The sequence below is a fragment of the Lygodium microphyllum genome, chromosome 5 (genome assembly GCF_053477565.2).
Source record: "Lygodium microphyllum isolate KBCC chromosome 5, Lygodium_microphyllum_v1.1.10, whole genome shotgun sequence".
NCBI classification, from domain to species: Eukaryota; Viridiplantae; Streptophyta; class Polypodiopsida; order Schizaeales; family Lygodiaceae; genus Lygodium; species Lygodium microphyllum.
Genome location: NC_141139.1, coordinates 87,951,814 through 87,977,546, shown reverse-complemented (window position 1 = coordinate 87,977,546; position 25,733 = coordinate 87,951,814). Strand labels below are relative to the sequence as shown.

The 25,733-nt window shown below is 41.3% G+C and overlaps 1 protein-coding gene across 4 annotated transcripts; it reads right to left on the bottom strand.

Moving 5' to 3' along the window:
- On the bottom strand, positions 1 to 25,366 carry LOC148036102 (coiled-coil protein). 4 transcript variants are annotated; one of them, XM_087678084.1, is made up of 7 exons: positions 25,144 to 25,366; positions 23,869 to 24,012; positions 23,560 to 23,605; positions 23,331 to 23,451; positions 1,453 to 1,767; positions 1,093 to 1,317; positions 1 to 998 (listed from the first exon to the last, which is right to left on the bottom strand). In XM_087678084.1, exons 5-7 carry the CDS (start codon positions 1,693 to 1,695, stop codon positions 288 to 290), a joined length of 1,179 nt encoding a protein of 392 aa, XP_087534210.1. In that variant the 5' UTR covers positions 1,696 to 1,767; positions 23,331 to 23,451; positions 23,560 to 23,605; positions 23,869 to 24,012; positions 25,144 to 25,366; the 3' UTR covers positions 1 to 287. The 4 variants fall into 4 exon arrangements, with proteins under 4 accessions (XP_087534210.1, XP_087534211.1, XP_087534209.1 ...); XM_087678085.1 differs by lacking the exon at positions 23,331 to 23,451; XM_087678083.1 differs by lacking the exons at positions 23,331 to 23,451; positions 23,560 to 23,605 and having other exon boundaries at positions 25,144 to 25,365.
- Between the last annotated feature and the right edge of the window lie 367 nt (positions 25,367 to 25,733).

Sequence of the window (25,733 nt, the reverse complement as noted above, 5' to 3'; positions counted from 1 at the left end):
TTGTTTTAACTAGGACTCAGTTTTGAATCGTGCTTCACCATGCAACTGTACAATTGTAAAAGCATATGCCCTAAGGGACAATGCTAACAAAGGACAAAGGACCATGTGATGCATACAAAGGAGGCTGCAACAATTATATAAGAAAAACTGTAATAGGATCCTTATACAAGTACCAAACCCCTCAGTGAGAGTTGACAAAATCAAGAGCAAAGTTCAATCAAACCAAAATTACAATGATCCAATCTCAACTATAACCTGCCACAATGACTGAAAATGCTGGCCAGTAATTACAAAAAAACTCTTGTGAGTTTATCAGCAATATAACAGATTCCCAGTGCTCTATACAACCAATCTGCACATCTCAATGCAAGAGGAGCTACTGTCTGGGCAATGCTTGGCAATACAGGATAAGCCAAAGTACCCAGCAGGAACCAGTTAAGACTTAGAAGGGCAAGTGCATCGAAGCCTAGCCTGTTATCCGAGGACAGTAACAACTGCACAACCGACTTTAGTGACATACATACCACTATAAATACGGCTACTACTAGAGGTACGCACGGATCTTGCGCCTGCCAGGTTATTGTTTCTACTAGTAGAGACAGGAACACACTGAAAATGCTTGAAGTTAATGCAATCCCTCTACCTGCAGTAGGAACCTCCCTGCCCTCTTTCCTACCTTCCATCTCACAATGTGGGGTCTTAAACTGATCAACTTTAAGAGGCAACTTGTGGCTTGAGTCATGTCGCTGGACACCACCAGAACCACCATCCACATATCTCTGTTGTGAGACCACGCTACTCTCCTGAAATTTGAGGACACTGTAGTGCCGCTTAATTGGAGAAACACGACCTTCCAGGTTTTTCTGTGATGCAATAACTGAAAGACTCTGGCTGAGACTCCTTGGCTGTGTGAGGGCTCTCTTTCCATCATGCAAGCCCTTCCCTATATTCTCCTTTTCTGCTTTTAGTAAATCCCTTTGTTCTTCCAATTCAATGACCTGAAAGCATCCCAAGCCAGAGAAACAACTTATTCACTGGGCACTGCCCACAAACTCCCTAGAAATGGAAAGAATAAGCTACAAAAGTTCTCACATGATTTTGAAGCATGCGGTACTTTTCAATTATAACCTTTTTCTCTGTTTCAGACCCTTCCAGCATCTCCCTGAGTTTATTACATTCTTGAATTGCAACGTCCAGTTTCTGCTCCATTCTTAAATTACATTCTTGAACTGCAACATCCAGTTTCTGCTCTAATTCCTTACTTCTCTGCTCAAAGTCCATTTGAATCAATTGAATTTCTTTTATCTGGATCTCTAGCTGCCATGAAAAGAGAGAGAATACATCAAAGATCGTTGTTTCCTAGTTTTCAGGAACAACATCATCTTAAATGGATCCGCAGACTTGAATCCACATCAACATGAAACTTGGAACACTACTAAAATAACAACTTACCCATTTTTCCTTCTGAAACACAGTCAAAATCCATATTGGCAAAAAAAGAACTTTCATCCCAAAAGAAACTATCATGCTGCATATTGCCACATAGAAATTATAGCATGACAAAGCAAGCTTCCACCAAGGATCTGTGATGTCTAGAGCTAAGTTCAAAAAATTCCGGCAAATGAGTAAGACTGTGAGCAATGGTTGGAGCATTAAGTGGAAAAAATTAGTCACAACCCATGATAGCAACACCATCACGCCAGATTAGCAGCATTGCCTCTAGTCCCATCCATATTGGTGTTTGGGATTTATGTACACACTCCGCACCTGCAAGGACACAGGCGAGCAAACTGGATGAGAGACTACACAAAATCAGCACTAACCTAAATCTGCGCGTAGAAGAATCTCTACTTCCTTTCTATAATGAGCACCTAGAGAAATATTGCAACACACCTACCTACCATTAAATTGAAGAAAAGAAAGATTCATCCTTCTGCACTTTAAGCTCAATACTAGACCTTTCTAAACTGGTGGACTCAAGTCACTTTTGAGTGGTACATTGAGCTGTGACACCAAAGCATGTTTCATTGCCATGACAACCTCTTCAACACTGGATCAGATTCACTATTGGGGAACCATCAAAACATTCAAGGTACGTGTTGAAAAAGGATAAGAAAATTTTGTTGATGAGGTTAATGCAGAATTAATTTGGCACCACATACATGTTCACACTAGTTGGACAGAAACCAGCCTTCCTTCTCAGATAGGGTGGTAGATGGCCTGATTTTACACAACTGACAGCAAGCAAACATTTTCCAAGGCGACACATTGAAAGTGTTTTGGTGATGTGGCACTTGGTTTTGGTCAGTCAATTTTTTACATTAAAAAGCAACAAACACAAAAGTGTCCGCAAAAAACTGTGAACAAAAAAGGTTTATCAACTGCACAATTTCCAAAGGAAAATAAAAATTCATAGTGAAGACTGCATCTACACATTGTGGCTGGATCCAAGCGGCAAATGTATCTTCCTCTACCCTTCTCTTCCTGCTGACTGCGAGCACTGGCAAAGAAAAAGTCTAGCCAAGGGACTACTCTTCTCTTCCTACCTACTGAAAGCAGTAGTGAAGAAAGTCCAGCCAGCAAACTGGAGAGTTCAAGAGATCAGCAATCCGGAGTGTTCATGGCAGACTGCAGCTGACTGCTCAAGGACGAACATGGGGCATGGAATAGTTGTCCCGATTCGGACTGCGAAGCAGCTCTAGGGAATCAAAGTGAAGAGTGTTGGTTATGTCTCGACCCTCAAAGCCGATACTTGTACAAATCACCATTAACTGCTGTAATTAAATATTTATCTCCTTTGCCTTTTTGGCTTTTCTCATCTTCTATTGGGTTGTGGAATTAGGATTGTGAATTTTTACAATTGGCAGGCACAAAGGATTGGAATAGAGAATCCCACAAAAATAGCTTCTCCTCTACAACATGTTGCAAGGATTTGCTTTTTCCAACCATGGATGCTTTGTACATAGACCCCATCAAGCAAGTGGAGGCAGCATGAGCAGCAGTAGAGGCGACACACTTGAGTGTTACTCTGCCAAGAGCTTACTATTCCCCAAAGTCGCACAACTTCTTTACATTTGATAGTGTCCCATCTTTGAGGGGAGGTCACCGATATGCGGTGATGTATGGAACAAAGGTTAGAGTGACTGAAACCAATCTTCCTCCTCGCATAGGGTGGTAAATAACCTACTTAAGAAGTAATTACAGCAAGCATAAAATTCATGTAAATTGAAAATGTACACTTTACCACTCTAATCTTGACCATTGGACACCGTGTTAGCCCCAAAACTAGCACCCCTTGCGGTATCTCTTTATCTTATAATGCAAATGGAAGGAGTACAACTAAGATCCTTTGATCTCCTCCGCTAATCCAAGTGCCTCGTGCTATCAAAACTAACCAGCAAGCCTCCAAACCAATTTGCCCCTTGGTTCGGCCTTCACCTTACACCTTGAAAAACAAATTCACTCCCAAATCTGATATTGGATGGCTCGCCTCTTGAATGTCCCTGAAATTCCTCAATTTTAGCTGCTGAAATTCAAGTCCTAGGCCCTCAATTTTGAGCATGCATCCTAGGGTGGTTGTCAAAACCCTAATTTCTACTGTAAATTTAGTTTTACAACAGAGGTTGGCTGAAATTTCTTCCTCTGTTGGCTTAAACTGGTGGAAAATGCTCTTGACAGATGGTTGGAAAATAAGAGAAAATGTTGTAGAGAGAGAAATTTTAGAGTTCCATCCAGCATTTGGTAATCAAGTCAAGAAACCCACGGACATTTTGAGTCAGATAAATGAAATGCAAGATTTTCTCTTTTCTATTTCTAGACTTTGATATTTCTCTATTCCTAGAGATAGGATGAGTAGATAGTTCTAGGAGAAGGAAGAGGAAACAGATACTCAATACCTAACAAGTAAATATGATTTTTTGAGGTACTTTAAAATACTTTGATCTGTTCTATTCAATCATATGGAAAGATGCATCCGACGAAAGCCGTATATGCAATTTGGAGAGAGATCTCCAACTAGCAGAAAGATCCACCCTACAATACGGAGTCAAAAAGCCAAAATAAAATATTAAGTAAAAGACAATTGGGATAGGAGATAAAAGACACATCTGCAAACTCATGTTACATTGGAGCATCGTAGCCAACAAAAAGGGAACCATGGAATCAAATCCGATTTATCGTGATAAACGTTGAAAAGCTGTTGTTGCAGTACTTAAACAACCATCGAAGCAGTCACCTACAGCTTGGGACCACCATAAAGACTATTCCCCCCTCCCATATGCTATCATCTGCACCAGAAAGACATTGGACTGTTATCACTTGCTCTTGGAGGGCTCCAAACTACTATCACATGTTGTAGGACAATTCCCTAGTGGCTGCAAATCACATCAGCAACCTCTACTTGCTCTACAGCGTCCTTCTCTCTCACAATGGCTAGAATAGACTTCCAACAATCCCTAAGAATGTTTTTCCACCTACATGGGCAAGTTTCGCCAAATGACAATCTTTTAATCCTATTTTCCAACGTTATCCCGCTTATTAAATTAATTTTCAAAATATCAATTCTGAAAATTAATTTAATAATTATTCTAGTGCTCAGAAAATCAATTTCACCAACCAATAATTAAATTGGCTAGGCCACTTTGTCTTCCAAGTATCCCTATGTAATTATTAGCCCTTAGACTGGAATTAATTAATTAATTAATGCCTAGTCTCTAATGTTACCACTAACATTAGTAATCAATATATAGGTCTAAGCCAAAAACTTACTCCTAGAACCACCTAGCACTTGTCAAGCATAACTTATTACAACTTTTGTCTTTGGCACCAACTAATATCTTGGGATCATAGATACCACATTGTGAAATAATTGACTTGCACCTCACATGTGCAAGTGACATTAGCACATTTTATTAACTTTTAATCTAATGCTAGACAAGTAATAAAATTTCATGTCCTTGTGATAGACCACCCCCTTGAAATCTCTGCAATTGTCCTCAATTGCACTGCAATGTGCCAAAGAAAAGGCATACTGCATTAGAATTTCCATAAAGCATCATAGTCACGAGATTGGCCACTGTTGTCAAACCATTCCATATGCCCCAAACCTACTGAAAATTTCCAGCTAGCATATACATAACATAAAATTGAAAATGAGTCCAGAACTACTACTACCCATTGAATGTATCCATAACTCCTATTTCAATTGTTCTAACTTAACAACCGTAGTAAGGCATAAACTCAGTATAAACCATGGCTAAAAGTATCAATGGCATTAACTAACATGCTGCTCTCCGTGAAACTAGTTGTTGTGAATCATTGAAAACCGAGCATAATCTGATCATGAACTAATCACTTGCTACTCTAAGAACTGATCACAAACTGCTACAAATGTGATCCCAAACTAATCACAAGCTGATTGCAAAAATTAATCAATAACTATGCAAAAACTGATGCAAAATTAATCCCAAAAGTAACCATAAATGGTTCTCAAACTGATTAAAACTGAGCTAGAACGGATCAAAATTTGATCTCAAAACTAAGGCAAAAGCTCATGTCCAACTAATCATGAATTGACACAAAAGTATAGTTTCAGTACCCAGGTGAAACTCATACTCATCTACATACATCTCATAGTGACTAGTACACTAAGTAGTGACCTCATGGCAAACATACTATCAACATAGTACCTTGGATGCATGCTGAACGCATTTGAGATTCACTACTTACGAGAGCTATCCACAACTGGAGGAGTGGAATTGTTACCTTCCCCTTGATCATCAAGCACTACTCCAAACCCCTACTCTATTAAACTTGATTGAGCTCGAACTAAAATCGGCTCTAACTAAAAGGTATCTAGATAAAGCTACAACAACTGAGGATGGTTTGCCAAGTCATCCTCTTCCATTCATTTTGCATATGTCGGTGAGACAATACTAAGCAAAGTCATCCTTTTCCATCCATTTTGCATATATTGGTGAGACAATACTAAAGCTTCACCAAGAAGCATATGGAAACTTCACCTATAACTTTACTTGCCTCGAAACAAGCACTAGGTTATAGGTATTTCTTTCCCTTAAGCATTGCAATACTTTATACTTTTACATTGCTGCAATTTCAACTAAACTTACATGCAACATTGCATCCAATTGACTAGCCCCTCATGTGTACCTCATATGCCAAGAGCACCACGTGCATTAGACAATATTCTTGTTTGCATAGTTTGGACCATTGCAATATGACTGTGCATGGGAATTTGTATACTACCAGCCATACCAAGATACATTTTCCCATATATTGCATACATTACTAGCTGCATTTTTCCTCATGCAAGCACTATATGGAGCGTTTGCATGACCATCATTAATACCATGAGTTCCAAACAATGGGTTACATATATGTATTGCCAAACTTGCCACTTTGTGCCCCTTCATCATGCCAACATTACTATACATGGGGTTATGCATCTTATCAACCATACCTAGATACATTGGGTCTTGCACATCATGCATTGTGCCATACCTACATACCATAAGGAATTGTGCCATACATTCCCGTATGCGGTCCCTAACCCACAATAGCACGGAAACTAATGCCAACACCAAAGTAACTTGGCTATCCCATAATTGCATGCATGTCCTGATGTCCTTAAAAAACATTGGATTAGCACTTTCAAGTTGGCCTTGCATATGCATCCATTGCTCCACTGGCATCATTTGCTTATGCTCACTATCCACATTTTGAACATCTTGCTATTGTGTTGGCTCTTCCTTCGGTGCATCTTGCTATCCCAAAACTCGTGAAGTCAATTTCCTCTTCTTGCCTTTGCTGCCCTCCTTTAAGGGTTCAACAAGCGCATGAACTAAGAATCATTAGCCAATTGCATAAACATTTCACTTGCTATCATTAGTTCATCTTTAAATTGTGAAGAAAATTACTAGGGTTTGCACTAAGGACACACAGAGTGTACAACCACGACAAAAACATAAAGAGACAGATATAGACACAGAGAGCAAAACTCAAACCCTAAACGCAAAACTCAAAACTCAAAACTCAAACACAAACAGAAGAAGGGGGAGAGAGAACCCAACTCTGAAGTGAATGAATGTTATAAATGAATGTAAGAGTGTACAATGTGCTCAAGGGCAGAGCAATGTCGGAGAGTGATGTCCACCGAAGACGGATCCCAAGTCTATGACCACCAATCGGAGTGTGAAGAGAGAGGAAACTGCAAAACAATGGTACCAAATGCTGCTAGAGAACCAAACGCAAGTAGAAGATGCAAAGGACAGAGAGCGGCCCTAGAAGGCTGCAAACGCAGCAAACAAAGTCCTGCCTAATGGAGGAGAGTATCAACCAGCAATCGCCTAGCAACGCAGGGTACTGGAGGTCGCCTAATGGAGGAGGAGAGCTGCCTACTGTCACCAACAGCTAGAAGCTGCAAACACAGAGAGCAGATGAGGGTGGAGGTGTTGGCGATGAGGAACAAGGCCAAATGCAATAGGAGGGATGGCACCACACAGTGGGCGACAACTGGAAGAATGCACCAGGGAACTGCAAGGCTCGATGGAGAGGTAGCAGCAGTCACGAAGGCTGGACACCCACGTGGAGGTAGACTAATGGCTGAAATCTGCACTGGAGAGTGTGAAACCTGCACAGACGGGATAATGCTAAATGGGGGCAGCTTGTCTATTTATAGATGTGGAAAGGCTGCCCCAAAAACTAGGGTTTTTGGGAAAACTAGGGCTTTTGGGAGACTACTGAAACTCTTTCGGACGGGTTTTTCATTAATTAAGTGTGTTTTGGGGCTGTTTAAGAATGCTAATCAGCTGAAAAGCATGTTTTAGCTCAACACCCCCTCTCAGGCCCAAAATTGAGCCGAAAGGTTAGACTAGACACTGTGATGTTTATTGACCCCAAGACATCCCACCCCAAAGCAGCCAGGGCATTGGACAAAGGGTAAACGTTGGCTGCCCAATGGCCTACCAAGACTACAAAGGCAATGGTTATCTTACCAAGGGAATCCAAGTAGTTACCCCAGAGAGGACAAGGCATCAAACAAAGGGTGCACATCGGCAGCCCAATGGCCTACCCTCAAGTAGTGCCCTGCACAATGAGATGCAAAGTATACTACATGTTGAAGAATGCTCATGCAGCAGGTGCCACTTGGACAATATTCCTCATGGGAAAATTGTTCACTTATCCAAGCACCCTAGTACAAAGATGATGAAATCATGCAATGCAAAGGGTAAGGTACAACAGGGGGAAGAAGCTGATATCGAAAACAAAGTGCTGAAGCTTGTAGAATACCAAGAAGGGTAGGAACCCCCTCTCAACCGGAATGTAGATGCCAAAGAAAAAAGAGGAGCCTGATGTCGGTCTTCCTATGGTGCCGAGATCCAGAAAAATGAAAGAAAATGAAGTGGATGAAGCACCCTGCTAGAAGAGCAAGGTAGAAGTCACCGCTATGATAGCATTGAGAGAGATGCTGCACGATCTGCGTCGAGAGAGGAAACCGCCATGCTGGAAGAAGAGCAAGCACTCCTAGAATGATGAAACAATGAAAGAAACAATGCGCATCCCTACGTCTCTAGCCCAGGTAGGACCAAAGCAATCTGCAAGGTAGCCCTACACTGAAAGACAAAACCCTGCAAAAGAGATGAGAATCTGCAAACACAGAGGTTAGTAGTAAGATGCTCTAAAGCAAAACATAACAGAAAGAAAATCTAACTCAAAATAAAAGCAATAAATGTGTATGTGTATGAGTAAATGCAACAAAAGATAAAAGAATGGAAAAGCTAAGGACAATGAATCTTATGGACCCGACTCTAAGAGCGCGAAAAATGAATGCTAGACTGATCTAGGGTATCTAAAAGGACCTAGAGACATGCTAGTCTAAGAAGGTGGCCACCATCGCGTACGTCCAGTACCAGGGCTCTGCCAAGGGAACACCTAACAAGGTGGAGAGGAATATGAGATAGATACATGAAGTGCAACGGGATCAAAACCTGCAGACCAATCAGCTTAAGTCCCTCAAAGGTAGTGAAAGAGATGGGCTGTTGAGACTATACTCGAGCCACGTGTCCAGCAGCAACAACAAGTGTTGAAGGAGCAGATGAAGCAGGAGCGGAAGTTGTAGCCCCACTGGACTGTGTAGTCACAGCGGTCTACTGAGGCTTTTTAGGTGAAAGACCTTGGGCCCTGGAGCAACACTCCTCGTCAACATGGCTTGCTCTTTGGCAGTGTGTGCAAAACCGGTTTTTCTTAGGGAGTTGCTACCAAATAGATCTAGATTCTTTGGTTCCATCTAAGAAAGAGGAGTCACCCTTTGATCGGCTTACCTTCGCATCTTGCGAGTTCTTGCCACTGGTGGTTTTTCCACCTGAAGAAGAGATAACCAACCCCCTCTACTCTGAATAAGGCTGTGATGAGGATTTCTTGTGGACTTGATCATGCAGCCTTGAGTAACGCAAAAACTGGCACTCAAACTTCTAGAAGGTTGGCAATCGAGGTTGGGAGATAATGTGTTGAATGAAATTAAAGTACTTTTTGAACAACTTATTCAAGAAGAATGTAACCTAATCGTCATTTGACTTCAGAGAGCCAGTAGTGGCGAACTCGGCAAGTAACCGCCTATATTCAACCAGCTTAACTTTCAAATTATCCTCTTCCTTAATAGAGAACTCTTGAAGCTCAAAGTCAAGATTGATGCGCCGAGTACGATCACGAGCTGCATAGCGATCGAGAAGGTGACTCCAATGCTCTAACGCGAGAGAGAAGTGCTGCAACTAAGAGTGAAACTCAAGAAGCAATCCCTGCATCAGCTCAACATTGGCTATGGCATTGCGGGCTCTCCATTGACGGATGTAGTCAAGGTGAGCTAGTCGAGGGTCCGACATAGACTCTAGACCAATGACGAGGTCCCAAAGACCCTGAGACTCAAGCACCTGTTACATGAAATTAGACCAAGTGGTGAAATTTGACCTGTTAAAATGTGTCTTATCCGTGAAGGCATTCTTGGCCGTTACAACAGGAATGATAGTACTCGGAGATGCATAGTATAAAAAAGTGTAGTGTGGGTAGGATAGGGGAGTGAAGTACACTTGGGAATGGGGCCCAGAGTGCCCACCAAGCATGCGGGTAGTGTGCAAGGTGGATCCATAGGTAGGGATGGGCTGACTAAACATGGACATGGTAGCCACATGAGGAACCCAAGGAGGTGGGATGGGAACTCGGGGAGCAGAAGATGGAAATCCCTGCATAGATGTAACCAAAGGAGAGTGTGAAGACGCACCATAAGCTGAGAATGGAAACCCCTGCGTTTGAGTGGTCATGTGAGATGTGAAGCTAGGGATAGTAAGAGGGATCCCCATCACAGTCGACCCAGGAGCTATGGGTGTGCTCATTTGCTGAAAGGTGAGAGGCACTATGTTAAAGAGTGGCATTCCCCCTAGTGAAGTACCATGGTGCAAAGAGGTTGAGAATGGGGTGGAGAAGGAAAAGGTGCTAGGAGCAGAGATGGAAGATCCAACCCCTAGGATATGTAATGCAAATATGGAGAGTAATCCAAGGTTTTGGAAAGATTATGAGAGGTGATGTGATACAGAAGAGGGTGGAATGGGAAGGAAGTGAGAAGTGTATGTGATATGCTCAAATGAAACAGAAGCTGTAGATGTACCTAAATTCCGTCTGCTTCGTGAGTCCCCTCTGTTAAAGTTCACATACGCAAAGCCATCCGGATCTTGTACCTCAAAAGAAAAAACATGCAAGGGTTTTGATCATGCAACACAAAAGAATTGTACAAACCTGACATTGAACCTGGCTGAGATTATGAAGATGGATCGCCAGACGTTCTGAATGACGTATGTCCTCCATGATCAAAGAGGTGGCCAACCTCACCAACCGGTCCGGATGTGGTAGCAAAACTAGTAGGAGGGGTGTAAACATCACCGTACTTGTTGCGATAGTATTCCTCAAAGTCCTCCTCTGTCATGTTAGTGAAATCTGAAATAGAAGTAGAAGAAGAAGGTGAAGGTGGAGTGTCGTCCTCCTCACGGAGTCCATAATGCCATCTCAAGGCCTCCAATGATAGAGAAGCTTAATAAGACATCATAGGAACTGGTGTCTAGGACATTGTGATTCGGTTACGAGTCGTATTATGTGCCTTGCACAAAAACTAGCTCTCCATAATATCCGTAAGATACTCTTTACAAGAGCACCAGCTCTGATACCATGTGAAGAAAATTGCTAGGGTTTGCATTGAGGACACACAAAGTGTACGACCACAACAGAAACACAAACAGGCAGCCGTAGACAGAGAGCAAAACTCAAACCCTAAACTCAAAACTCTAACACAGATACTCAAACACAAACAGAAGAAGGGGAAGAGAAAACACAACTCTGAAGTGAATGAATGTTGTAAATGAATGTAAGAGTGTATAGTGTGCTCAAGGGCAGAGCAATGTCGGAGAGTGACGTCCACCGGAGACGGATCCCAAGTCTATGACCACCAGTCGGAGTGTGAAGAGAGGAAACTGCAAAACGATGGTACCAGAGGCAGCTGGAGAACCAAACGCAAGCTATAGAAGATGCAGAGGGCAAAGGGCGGCCCCAAAAAGCTACAAACGCAGCACACTGAGTGTCGCCTGATGGAGGAGAGCATCAACCAACAATCGCCTAGTAGTGGAGGACCAAAACGCAAGGTACTGGAGGTCGCCTGATGGAGGAAGGGCTGTCTACTGTCGCCAGCAGCTAGAAACTGTAAACGCAGAGAGCAGATGAGGGTGGAGGTGCTAGCAATGTGAAATAGGGCCAAATGCAGGAGGGATGGCGCCAAACAATGGGCGACAGCTGGAAGAATGCGCCAGGGCATTGCAAGGCTGGATGGAGAGGTGACAGCAGTCACGAAGGCTGGACAGCCACGTGGAGGTAGACTGATGGCTGAAATCTGCACTGGAGAGTGTGAAACTTCCACAGACGGGATAATGCTGAATGGGGACAGTCTGTCTGTTTATAGATGTGCAAGGATGCCCCAAAAATTAGGGTTTTTGGGAGACCACTGAAACTCTCTTGGACCACTCCCCTTTTTAGGGTTTTTCATTAATTAATTGTGTTTTGGGGCTGTTTAAGAATGCTAATCAACTGAAAAGCGTGTTTTAGCTCAACATAAATTGATCATCAAATTTCTCTTCCTCTTATTGGTCAACATCTTCGAGAGGCCTAGAAGGACCCACATTTTGGTCTAAACCAACATTTATCTTGCTATCAATGCTATATGCCTTATCCAAGATCAAGCATTGATTTTTCCCAACACTTTGTGAATTTTCAGATTGAGAGGCATCATCCTTGCTTGATCCCATCTCACTATCTAAAGACATTCTTATTTTAATGCTCAACTGAATACAATTATGGCACTAGAGCAAAGCTTTAAACCTTAAGGCTTCAATCAAGTGCCTTAGGCCCACCAAGTCAAGGGAATTAATTGTATCCTAGCGATGGAACCTTGAAACCAACCTTCCTCCTCACATAGGGTGGTAAATAACCTCATTAAGCACTAATTACAGCAAGCATAAAATTCATGTAAACTGAAAATACACACTTTACCACTTTAATCTTGAACATTGGACACTATATTGGCCCCAAAACTAGCGCCCCTTGCGGTGTTTCTTTATCTTATATTACAAATGCAAGGAGTACAAATGAGATCCTCTGATCTTCTCTACTAATCCAAGTGCCTCCTGCTGTCAAAACTAACTAGCAAGTCTCCAAACCAATACCCCCCTTGGTTTGCTCGGGGATTGACCTTCACCTTGCTCCTTGAAAGAAAAATTCAGTCCCAAATTTGATATTGGTTGGCTAGCCTCTTAAATCTCCTTGAGATTCCTCAATTTCACATGTTGGAATTCAAGTCCTAAGTCCTTAATTATGAACACGCATCCCGAGGCCGTTGTCATAACCTTGGTTTTTGCTGTAAATTAGGGTTTACAACAAAGATTGACTAAAATCTCTTTCTCTAATGGCTCAAACTGCTGGAAAATGCTGAGATAACTTGAGAGTCTATAGATAGTTGGGAAATGAGAGAGATTGTTGTAGAGAGCAAAATTTTAGAGTTTCGTCGTGAGAAATGCTAAAAAGCTACTACTACCCTACTCGAACAGTCATGGAAGCCGTCACCTATAGCTTAGGACCACCAGAAAGACCCTTGCACCCTTCCATATGCTATCATCTGCACCAAAAGGACCTTGGGCTACTGTCACTGTTGAGAAACCCTTCACCGGCAGTTTGCGTTTTTGCATTTCTCCGTTTTGCGTTTAGGGTTTGCATTTAGGGTTTCCAGCCCCAAAAAGGGGCGCCCTCTGTCTACTATTCTTTACTGCAGGTTACATTTCAGGTGGAACTCTTGGATCTGAGGAATCCTCTACATCTTCTTCCTCCTCTTCTCTTATTGCCTTGGTCACTTAGTCAGCATGAAGCCACCTCCCGAGATCGAGTACGGGCATATCCTTACGGTTCTCGGTACCACACAAAGTCCGACATTCCTCCTATGCATTGCATGTTTTCATCATCTTTGTACTAGGACGCTTGGGCAAGTGAACAATTTCCCCACAAGGGACACTGTCAAAGTGGCACCTGCTGCATGAGCAAACAAGGGCTTCCTAAGATAAGCTCTCTATGATCAATACCATGGCAAGTAATCACATATAAGCTTATCTTCTCTTTTTGTGAAGATTAGTGTGATGCTCTTTCTTTTGTTCTATGCTCACTATTTTGATATTTATTTTGTAGAGATTTGTGGCATACATTGGAGAAAATTGTGCATCTAGAGATTGCCATATGATTGTTAACTCCCAAGAAATGCCTACTACAAATGTATAGAACTTTTGCTTTTGGATCTATAGATTCCTTTGTGTTTTGACATTAGTAACCATGGAAAAATCTTCATCAATTATGGATAATGCTGAAAAAACCATTTGGAAAGACTACCATTTGTCAAAAGTGCACATGTAAGACTAAGAAACGTCTTTAGAGGTTGGAGAAAAGCATTTTAGTGCATTCAACTTGTGAGAGAGAGGGATGAGATGCTACCGGTCTGATTTGTAGCCGTTGGAGGACCTTCTAAGGCAGCTAGAGGCAGGAGAAGACCGATCAACAAGAAGTGACGGCATCTATAGGCTACTGAGACAAGGCAACAATAGTAAATGAACGATTTTCTTCAGTTCTTTGCATCTATAAGCTGTTGAGACAAGGTAGCAACAATAAATGACCGATTTTCTTCAATTCTTCATGAAGTCTAAATTTTCTCTCTCCTCAACATTCTCTCTTATCTCCTAGCCTTTCTAGGACCTTGTTTCGAAGATTACGACATTGAGATCACCAAAGGCTGAGAAATTTCAGTTTTCTCTGCTATAAACCCAAATCTGTAGCAGAAAATAGAGGTTAGCAACAACCTCAAGAAGCGTGTCAAAAATTGGAAGCTCCAAGACTTAGATTCAACAAGACTGAAGCTTTCTTCACTCAAATTCAAGTGGAGGGACTAGCAAATCAACGAATTTGGGGCATTTTTCATCTCCATCAAAGCAGATGATGGCCAATTGACTACCCGAATCAAGGGGCAAATCATATTAAAGACTTGCTGGTCATTTTGGACAGTAAGGGATGTTGGAATACCGAAAGGGATTGGGTGAATCCCATTGTACATCAACTTCTTCTTCAATTAAGTTAAAGAAGTACCGAAAGGAGTGCCGGTTTTGGGGCCAACAAGATGCCATTGTCCAAGACTGTAAGTTATTTTTCATTTCTCAATTTTGTAATAAATGTTACTATTGTAACTAAGTTATAATCAAGGAATTATCACCCATCCACAAAAGGAAGGCTAGTTTCAATAGGACTCATCCTTGGTGGCTACAAATCACATCAACGCCCTCTCTCCTTGCTCTCTAGCAGCCTCCTCTCACACAATGGCTACTATAGACTTCTATCGGCCCTTAAAAACGTTTTTTCCACTTACATGGGTAAGTTTTGCCAAGTGGCAACCTTGTAATCTCATTTTCCAACACTATCTAGCTTATTACTGAAAATTAATTTAATAATTATTGTATGCTCAGAAAATTAATTTCAATAGCCAATAATTAAATTGGCTAGGCCAATGCTAATAAATTGATCCAAGCCAAAATCTAACATCAGATACCACCTAGTATCTGTCAGGCATAAATTATTACAACTTTTATCTTTGACACTAACTAATATCTCGAGATCCTAGGTCCCACACTGTGAAATAATTGACTTGCACCTCACATGTGCAAGTGACATTAGCACATTTGATTAACTTTTAATCAAATGCTAAGCAAAGCAATAAAATTTCACATTCTTGTAATAGTGACTGGAGCAATTGGTGGTCTCGAATCTAGTAGTCGAAGAGTTAATACAATGGGTTCACACCATAATTGTTGAGAAATCCCACTCATTAAGTTCATTATACTATCTTAATTCCTATCTTGGTTTCCGCTTATTTGTATCATTTATTTAGTGTCCAAGTGCCACCCTAGACAATTTAGTGACGTGCCTATAAATAGAACATGGTCTTCACCCTATCTCACCTCTCAGTTCATTATTCATCATCTCTGTCCATCAAATCCACTCTTCCTTCTCCATCTCTCCTATGCCTGGTGGATGCTTCTCATAGGAGTAGTTCCTACAAAGATATGCTAGGGTTCACATTGAGAAAACCCAGAAAGTAGGACCACCACTAAAACACAAAGACTCGAACAATGACGTGCAAAACTCAAACCCTAAATGCAAAACCCAAAAATCAAACACAAAAACAAACACAAACACAAAAAAAGAAAGAGAGAGAGAAGAGAACTTTGAAGTGAATGAATGCTATAAATGAATGTAAGAGTATACATAATGCTAAAGGGCAAAGCTATAGAATATCAAAGTGTGACATCCACTAGAGACAGATCCTGAGTACTCTAACCACTAGTTCAAGATGTCGGAGTATGAGAAACTGCAAAACGTTGATCACCGAGGCAATAGGAGATCCATGCAGCTACAGAGGAAGTGAAGGATGATGCAGGCAGCCACACTAGATGCAAAAATGCAGGCAGATGCAAAAATGCAGGCAGATGCAATAGTTGGATGGAGATCAATCTGTCACCAAGTTTGGGGCTGTAAAGGCAAGCAATAGCTAGTAGCTGAAAACGCAACAATGTGAGCCCTCCAGGTGGCAAGGCAATAGTAGGAATGGAGACATCAAGTGCTGGAGAGGAAGATGTTGCAATCGGTAAGGGCTGGACAGCAAAGAGAAGGTGGTTGATGGCTGAAATCTGAATGTCGGAGTGAGAAACCTGCACACAACTCTAAATGGTGGGCAGCCTATCAATTTATGGATGTAAAAGGATCCTCCCAAATTAGGGTTTTGCATGTGGGATGTAGAAACTCTCTGGAACCGCTCCCCGTTTAGTGGAACTTTCGAAAATTTGCTATTTTGGGATTGCCTTAAAGAGCTAATAAGTGGATAATGAATTGTTAGCTCAACACTCCCTCTCAAGCCCAAAACTCGAACCAAGTAGGGGCTAGAAGAAAAGCCCAAGTCCATTTTTATCCCACGGCGTCCCACCCCAAAGCAACCAGGGCATCAAAAAAAAGATATAAGTCGGCTACTCAATGGCCTACCAAGACCACAGCAACAATGATTACCTTATCAAGGGAGTCCAAGTGATCAACCCTGAGAGGCCAAGGCATCAAACAAAGGATGCTCGTCAATTGCCCAGTGACCTACCAAGTCTTGCAAAGGCAGATGGAACCACAATAAACTTTTTTTTTTTTGGATAAGAAGCAATGGTTTACGACCTATTAAATAACTATGCCCCAAGGACAGAATGAAAAGGAATGGTTATATCCAACACACTACAAAACAAACAAGCTGACCCAACTACTAGGGGATATAGATGACAAGGAAAAGGTGATGAAGTATGGTGAGGTGGTGATAAGTTGGTGAAGAACCGCTAGTGGAGACAACTCAAGATCCACTCAGGGGTGCTATGCACAATGAGATGCAAAGGAGTATGCTACATGATGAGAATGTGCATGCAACAAGTGCCACTTGAACAGCATCCCTCGTGGAGAGATTGTTCACTTGCCTAAGCACCCTTTACAAAGATGATGAAATTATGCAATACGCAAAGGAGAAGGTACAATTGGGAGGGGGGAGAGAGGCCAGTATCAAAGACGAGTGCTGAAACCTATAGAATACCGTGAAAGGGTAGAAACCCCCTCTCAACCCTAGATGTCAAGGTCGAAGGAGAAAGAGGAGCCTGATGTTGGTCTTCGTGTGGTGCTGAGAATCATGGAGATGAGAATAAAGCACCTTGACAGGAAGAGCAAGGTAGAAGGCACCGCCATGATAGCATCAAAAGAGATCCGGAAGATCTGCCTCGAGAGGGAAAGCCTCCATGCTCGTAGAAGAGCAAATCTCTAATGATGATGAAACGATGAAAGGAACAGCGAGCACCTCATGTCTCCAACCCAGGAAGGACCGATGCAAATCTATATATTAGCTCTATACTAAAATACAGAACTCTGAAAGAGAGATCAGAATTTGCAAAAACACAAGTTAAGAGTGAGATGCTCCAAAGCAAAACAAGATGAAAATAAAGCGAAACGAAAGATGTGCAATGTGTGTGTGTGTGTGTGTGTGTGTGTGTGTGTGTGTGTGTGTTCAACGAAAGACTAAGGATGTGGCCACCAATGCATACATCCATCAACAGGTTGCTCTCAAAGAAACACCTGACAAGATGGAGAAGTGACCCTAGATGGAGGTGCAGAGAATGACCAATGGATGCAAAGAATGCATGGGTAAGGAGCTAGCAAACCAATCAACTAACCTTCATGAGTAATGAAAGATATAGACTATGTCCAACGACCACAAGGGAAAAAGGAGCAAATGGGAAGCAATGGGAGGTGTAGCCCCACTCGACTATCCAGCAGGAGTGGAGGTTGTCATAAATAATGGTCTACTAAGGTTTCTTATGTGGAAAACCCTAGGCTCTCCAACAAGAGTGGAGGCAGCTGCAACGGCCTACTAAGGTTTCTTAGGTGGAAGACCCTAGGCCTTGGTACAACACTTCTTATCCACATGACCCAATCTTTGGCAATGTGTACAAAACCTATTTTTCTTAAGGAGGTGTTGTCACACGGGTTTTGTTTCTTTGTTTCCGTCGAAGGAAAGGGTGTCACCCTTGTTTTGAGGTACCTTCACATTTTGAGAGTTCTTACCACCTCCACTTTTCCCTTGCGAAAAAGAGGCAACCAAACACCTCTCTAAATAAGAGTATATGGAGAACTTATTGACTTGACCATATAGCCTCTCATAATGCAAGAACTAACGCTTGAACTCATAGAATGTTGACAATTGAGACAACTAAATGATGTGTTGAATGACACAGAGGTATCAAGCAACTTGCTTAAGAAGAACGTAACCTAAAAGTCGTCTGACTTCAAAGAGCCAATAGTGGCCAACTCAACAAGTAACCACTGATATTTGTTCGGCTTGACTTTCAGATCATTCCCTTAATGGAAAACTCCTAAAGCACAAAGTCAAGATTGATACATCGAATACAATCTCATGCCACATAGGGATCGATGAGATGACTCAAACGCTCAGATACAAGGGAAAAATACTTAAACTAAAGAGTACAACTTAGAAAGTAACCCCTGCATTAACTTGACATTGGTTGTGGCATTGCGAACTCTCCATTGACAAACGTGCTCAAGATGACTAGTTGACAGTCTAGTATAGCCTCTTAAGACCAACTACTAGGCCCCAAAGTTCCTCAAATTCAAGCACTTGTTGCATGAAGTTCAACCAAGTTGTGAAATTCAACTTGTTAAAACAAGTCCTATTTGTGAAGGCATTCTTGGCCATAGCAATAGCAGTAGGGCTGTAAGAAGGATAATATGGGTAAGGATAATAGGGTGGATAGAGTGGGGAAGTGGAGTAGACTTGGAAATTAATCCCAAAGTGCCCACCATGCATGCAGAAAGTATGCATAGTGGATCTAAATGTGGGCATGGTAACTGCATGAGTAACCCATGGGGGAGGGATAGAGACACATGGGGCAGAGAATGGAAATCCATGTGTAGAAGTGACCCATGGAGTGTGTGACAATAGACCATAAGCAAAGGATAGAAATTCCTACGTCTACAAGGTCGAGGAGTGGAGAGGTGAGTGATCAAGAATAGTGAAGGAAATGTCCATCACAAAGGAAAATGTCCGTCACAATTGTTCGTGAAAAGATGTGCTCACTTGTGAGTATGTGGAAAGCGCTATGTTAAAGGGTGGCATTCCCCTAAAAATGTAGCAATCCATAAAGAGGTAGTGAAGTGAGGGTAGATAGAAGATGGTGTGGAGAAAGAGAAAGTGCTAGGAGTAAAGATGGAGGATCCAACTTCTAGTGTGCTAGATGCGAAAGTGGAGTCCAATCCGAGGGTTTGGAATGAAAAAGAGAGAAAATCAAGGTGTGAAACAGAAGAGGTTGGGATGGGAGGGATTTGAGAAGACTGGTTTACATAATCGAACAAAACAGAAGATGTAAATATACCTGATGAAGAAAGTTTGTTTCGAGAATCCCTCTATTGAAGTTCACATACTATAAAACATTTGAATCCTACATACCAAAGGGAGAAATACGACAGGGTTTTGACTCATACGACCAAAGGGATTGTATGAACCTTACATTGGGCCTGGCTAATGAAGAAGATGGGTTGCCAATCATCCCAAATATTGTATGTCCTCCATGATCGAAGATATGACCAGCCTCACCAACCAGTCCACATGTAGTAGCAAAGCTAGTAGGAGGCATATAAACTCAACTATACGTGATACACAAGTACTCTTCAAACTCCTCCTCTATCGTGTGACTAAAATCTAGAACAAAAGAAGAAAAAAGGGTAAAGGTAAAGGTGGGATGTCATGAGGACATGTATTTTTGAAACCTCACTTAACATGTGGATTAATTTTTAATCACATGGTTAACTAAATGTTACACATGTGAGGTGTAATTGGGGTTAGAGTAAATTTACGAGTCCGAGACCCGAGAAAATCACGAGATGTCAAAGGCAAAAGTTGCTATAAGTTATGCCATACAGATACTTGGTGGTATCTAGTGCCAGTTGTTGGCCTAGGTCATTCATTTGGCCATAAGTGTCAATTGGTGACACTACATGAGTGGCGTTTAATAGCACCTAACCCCAATCTTGTGGTCACTGCCAAGGGGGAGGTAGCACTTCCACTCCTCTAGTTATGAACATCTCTCGTATGTAGTGGATCTTGGATGTATTCAATATGCATCCAAGGTATTGTGCTGACAGTATGTCTGCCATGAGGTCACTACTTAGTGTACTAGTCATTGTGAGATGTATGCAGATGAGAATGAGTATCACGCGGACACTGAAACTATACTTTTGCATCAGCTTATGATCAATTTAGCAATGAATTTTGCCTCAATTTTGAGACAAATTTTGATCAATTTCAACTCAATTTTTTGTCAGCTTGAGAACCATTTATGGTCACTTTTTTGATCAATTTTTGCATTGATTGTTGGTCTATTTTTGCAATGAGTTTGTGATCAATTTGGGTCACATTTGCAGTAGTTTGTGATCAGTTCTCAGATCGGCAACAAGTGATTAGTTTATGATCGGATTATGCTCAGTTTTCAATGGTTTACATCTAGTTCCATGGACAACAGCATATATTATGATGCCATTGATATTTTAGCCATGGTTTGTGCTTGGTTATGCTATGCTATGGTTTGGTTTTACCAGATGAGTTGAGCTGATGAAAAATAGACATGCCACATGATAATCTAGCAATGTTTCCTTTTTATAAGATTCTTTGTGAATCTTATGGTATATTATGATTGGCTAGTAGTTTTCAGCATGTATTGGGCATATGGAATGGTTGAGCAACAGTACACAATGTTGTGTTAACTATGATGCCTTGTGGAAATTTCAATCATTTTTACTTTTGATACATATGGCAGTGCAATCGTCGACGATTGCAAGGATTTTAAGGGGGAGGGCTGTCATGAGGACATGTAATTTCGAAACCTCACTTAACATGTGGATTAATTTTTAATCACATGGTTAACTAAATGTTGCACATGTGAGGTGTAACTAGGGTTAGAATAAATTTACGAGTCCGAGACCAAAGAAAATCACGAGATGTTAAAGGCAAAAGTTGTTATAAGTTATGCCGCACAGGCACTTGGTGGTATCTGGTGCTAGTTGTTGGCCTGGGTCATTCATTTGGCCTTAAGTGTCAGTTAGTGATACTAGGGAAGTGATGTTTAATGGTACCTAACACCAATATGATGGTCAAAGATGACGCAGAGACACTCAAGAATAGAAGTTGCCTAGCCAATTTAATTATTCGCCAATCGAATTATTTTGTAGGACACCAAAATAATTATTAGATTAATTTTCAGCATTTAAAGACTGAAAATTAATATTTAATTATGGATAATGCTGAAAAAACCATTTGGAAAGCCTGCCACTTGTCAAAAATGCCCATGTAAGACTGAAAAACGTCTTTAGATGCTGGACAGATGCATTTTTAGTGTATTCAACCTGCAAGAGAGAGGAAGGAGAAACTGCTGGTCTGATTTGCAGCATTGAAAGTCCTTCTAAGACAACCAAGGATGGGAGAAGACCAATCAACAACAGGTAACAACATCTACAGGCTGTTGAGACAAGGCAGCAACAATAAATGATTGATTTTCTTCAGTTCTTTGCATCTACAAGCTGTTGAGACAAGGCAGTAGTAGTAAATGACAGATTTTCTTCAGTTCTTTGCAAAAAAAGTCTAAATTTTCTCTCTCCTCAGCATTCTCTCTCATCTCCCAGCCTTTCTACAACCTTGCTCCAAAGATTGCAGCATTAAGATCACCAGAGGCTGAGAAATTTAAGATTTCTCTGCTATAAACCCTAATCTGCAACCGAAATTAGAGTTTACCAGTAGCCTCGAGAAGTGTACTAGAAATTGGAAGCTTCAAAACTTAGATTCAACAGGGCTGAAACTATTTTTAGCCTATTCAAGTGGAGGGACCAACAAATCATTGAATTTGGGACATTTTTCATCTCCATCAAAGCGGGTGAAGGCCAATTGATTGCCCGAATCAAGAAGCAAATCAGATTAAAAACTTACTGGTCATTTTGGACAGTAGGGGAGTTGGAATACTGAAAGGGATTGGGAGAATCCCATTGTACATCAACTTTTTCTTCAATTAAGTTAAATAAATACCAAAAGGGACGCCAGTTTTGGGGCCAACAGGGTATCCAATGTCCAAGATTATATGGTAAAGTATACTTTTCAATTTTGTGAATTTATTAATTGCTGTGAATAGTGCTTAATCAAGTTATTTACCACCCTATCTAAGGAGGAAGGCTAGTTACATGGGATGTCCTCTTTCTCGCCAAGTCCATGATGCCTTCTCAAAGCTTCCAATGATGGAGAAACCTGATAATGCATCATGGACACCCAAGAAGAAGCAGTCTACAACATTATGAATCAGTTACGTGTTCGATTACCTCACACAAAAGCAAGCCTCCACAATATTTGCAAGATACTCTTTACAAGAGCACTAGCTCTAATACCATGTGAAAATATTCTAGCGTTTGCACTAAGGAAACACAAGAAGTACAACCACAATTGAAACACAAAGACTCAAACAGTGAAATGCAAAACTCAAACCCTAAATGCAAAACTCAAAACTCAAACACAGAAACAAACACGGACAAAGAAAGAGAGAGAGAGAGAAGAGAACTCTAAAGTGAATGGATATTGTAAATAAATGTACAAGTGTACCGAATGCTCAAGGACAAAGCTATAGACTATTGGAGTGTGATATCCACAAAAGATGGATCCCAAGTGTTATAACCCCAATTCGAGCTGTCAAAGTGTGAGAAACTGGCTGATGGATCTAAATGGTGGGCAGCTTGTCTATTAATAGATGCAGAAGGATCCTCCCAAATAGGATTTGGAATGTGGGACATAGAAACTCTCTGGAGCCGCTCCCCATTTAATAGAACTTTTGGTAATTTACTGTTTTTGGGGTTGTTTAAAAGAGGTAATGAGTGGGTAATGAATTGTTAGCTCAACATCTCCAGCCTACGACAATACGCAAAGGTGCAAAAAGTATTGTGTTACAAAGTTGTTTCAAATGCGTAAGACTGCTCTCTTCTCTTTAGCCTTACCATTTGGATCAAAGAGGACATTTTTGAAGTAAACAACAGTAAAATGCAGCAACTTCACATGAACGTGGGCATATAACTACCTCCAGCGACACTTTCTCAATGCCAAATCTCTAGTACACATTTGACAGCTGAAAGCATTATATGAAGCTTCATCTGCAGTCCCAGCACGACATGACAGCAGCAACTACACTTTAACTGTTCCTGGATCACTTTGCAAACATTAAACCAAATGGTCTCGTGCATTTGTTTTGAAAACAAGTCATAATAGAATACTCCACAGGCATGTTTGGTCCAGATCAGTCTTCTTACTTTCCATGGCTTATTCATTGTGCATCAAAGTTGTTTTAAGGAGATGCTGCACAGAAAAGAAACAAAGCTTCAACCTTCCAAAAATGCAGAAACTTCTGAAAGATCTTCAGTTGATGGATGATACATTCATAATTTCACTGTGATTGTCAATTAACTTGAGGAGATGCAAGGCAGAAAAAGGGCAAAGTTCCAGACTTCCAACATGCAAAATTCTCTGAAAGAACTTGAATGGCCAAAAAAAAGAAACTAAATTCATAATCTGAAAGTACTTCAATTACGACATTCAAAAAAATTAAAATAAATCCCAACCTGCATCTCAATACAGCCCTGATCCAGCCCTCCTCCTTCGTCTTCGTGGTCCACAGCACAGATATCCAAGGCAGAGGCAGCAAATGGAACACCAAAAACGAGGACCCCGCATGAAGGCACCACCCTAGAATAGGTTTCAAGCTTCTGGAAAGAAAGCAAAATATAAGGTGTTCAATAAATCAACCAGACAATTGAGACATAAATCCTAACCATAAACTCAATATTAGAGATTGACACCTGTGCATGTGGATTCTCAAGTTTCCTATTCACTGAATCTACCTTTATCAGCTTGGAAGTAAGGGCACTATCCAGTGACTTATCGACAAATCATCTAAAACAAGCACGTCTGTATAGCCACAAAAGGCACACACTGGCAAAGCAAGACCAGTATAGCATCATACTTCAGCTATGCATTTTCCCTTGTATAATGAATTTTGGGAAGGCATGGCCGATTCAAAATGGCAATGAAGCCTACAATAAATGCTTGCATCAACTGCAATGAGATGCAGTCGCTTGATAAGTCAAGATAAATCCCAGCGAGAGGCATCACTACTAAGAAACAGTCTTCCTCCACGAGCACTGGTGGTGACACACGAAGAACTGCCTGGCTTAACATGCAGTTACTGCCTGTCTTCCCTTGTACAATGAAATTGGCACGACATTGTCCATTCAAAATGGCAATGAAGGCTACAATAGAATGCCGCATCAACTGCAATGAGACGCCCTTGGTTGATGAGTCGAGACAAATCCCAGCGATAGGCATCACTACAAAGGAACAATCTTCCTCCACGAGCACCGGTGACGCACAAGGTACTGCCTGTGTTTAACTTGCAGTTAATCCAAAGTCACATTTACACACTTGGAGATGCAGGCGTCCATTGAGTACATCTACTTTAAGCCAAGCTCCCACTGGCCCTCAAATTCTGCAAGGCTGTGAAACATCATCCTTTCATGACATCTTCAGAATCACAAACATTGTGGAAGGAGCTTTGCTCTGCATTAGAGTTCGGCCATACTAGGGACATCTGGGAATTTCGAGCAGCAAGATGAAATGGCAGGATGTGAATGGCCAAAAGATAAAATGGAATGGCCGAGTCCGAGGAGCTGGCACACACACACACACACTCTCTCTCTCTCTCTCTCTCTCTCTCTCTCTCTCTCAATCAGAGCAAGCAAACCGCATGGAATGCCCTTGCATTCAGGTTATTTATTACAGATCTTGCGAGTTCCATGGTAAATTTCAGTTATACAGAAATGACAATTTGTGCTAATTACCTAAATTTGACCTGTTTACATGAAGAACCAATACTGCAGGCTATAAGCCTGTAGAAGGACAACTCGAGGCACGAATCACGATATCTTGACCAGACGAATCTTGCACAATCTCAAGGCAGACGGGTGGCCTGATGTCTTGCAGGCAGCAGGAGAAAAGATGGCTGGCGAGCGAGAGACAGAGAAAGAGAGAGAGAGAAGAAGTAATGGAAAATTATAAGGAACGTTTAAGTTTTGAGGGGCATTTCATTTGCATATTTTAGGCGTCAGCGCGGCCTACAGTCTACTCGCCTCCCTGCCACGTGTGCTATGGTGTGCATCTAACAATTCTTCATTATATTATTTTTTTTCCAAGTGAGTTGCGTAATGTTTTTTAATAATTAATGGTCAAACTATTTATATTATATAAAGCTCAAAGAAAAAATATTAGAATATTTTGATATTTTTGTCAAGTAGTTTTAGTTACAAATGAAAGGTTCATAAAAAATGGACAGTGAGGGGCCAATAGAGTGACACTCGAGGATGTATTACTTTAGGGTTTTACAAAATCTAAAATATAAAAAATTTTACATGGCTCAATTGTTTGACTTAAG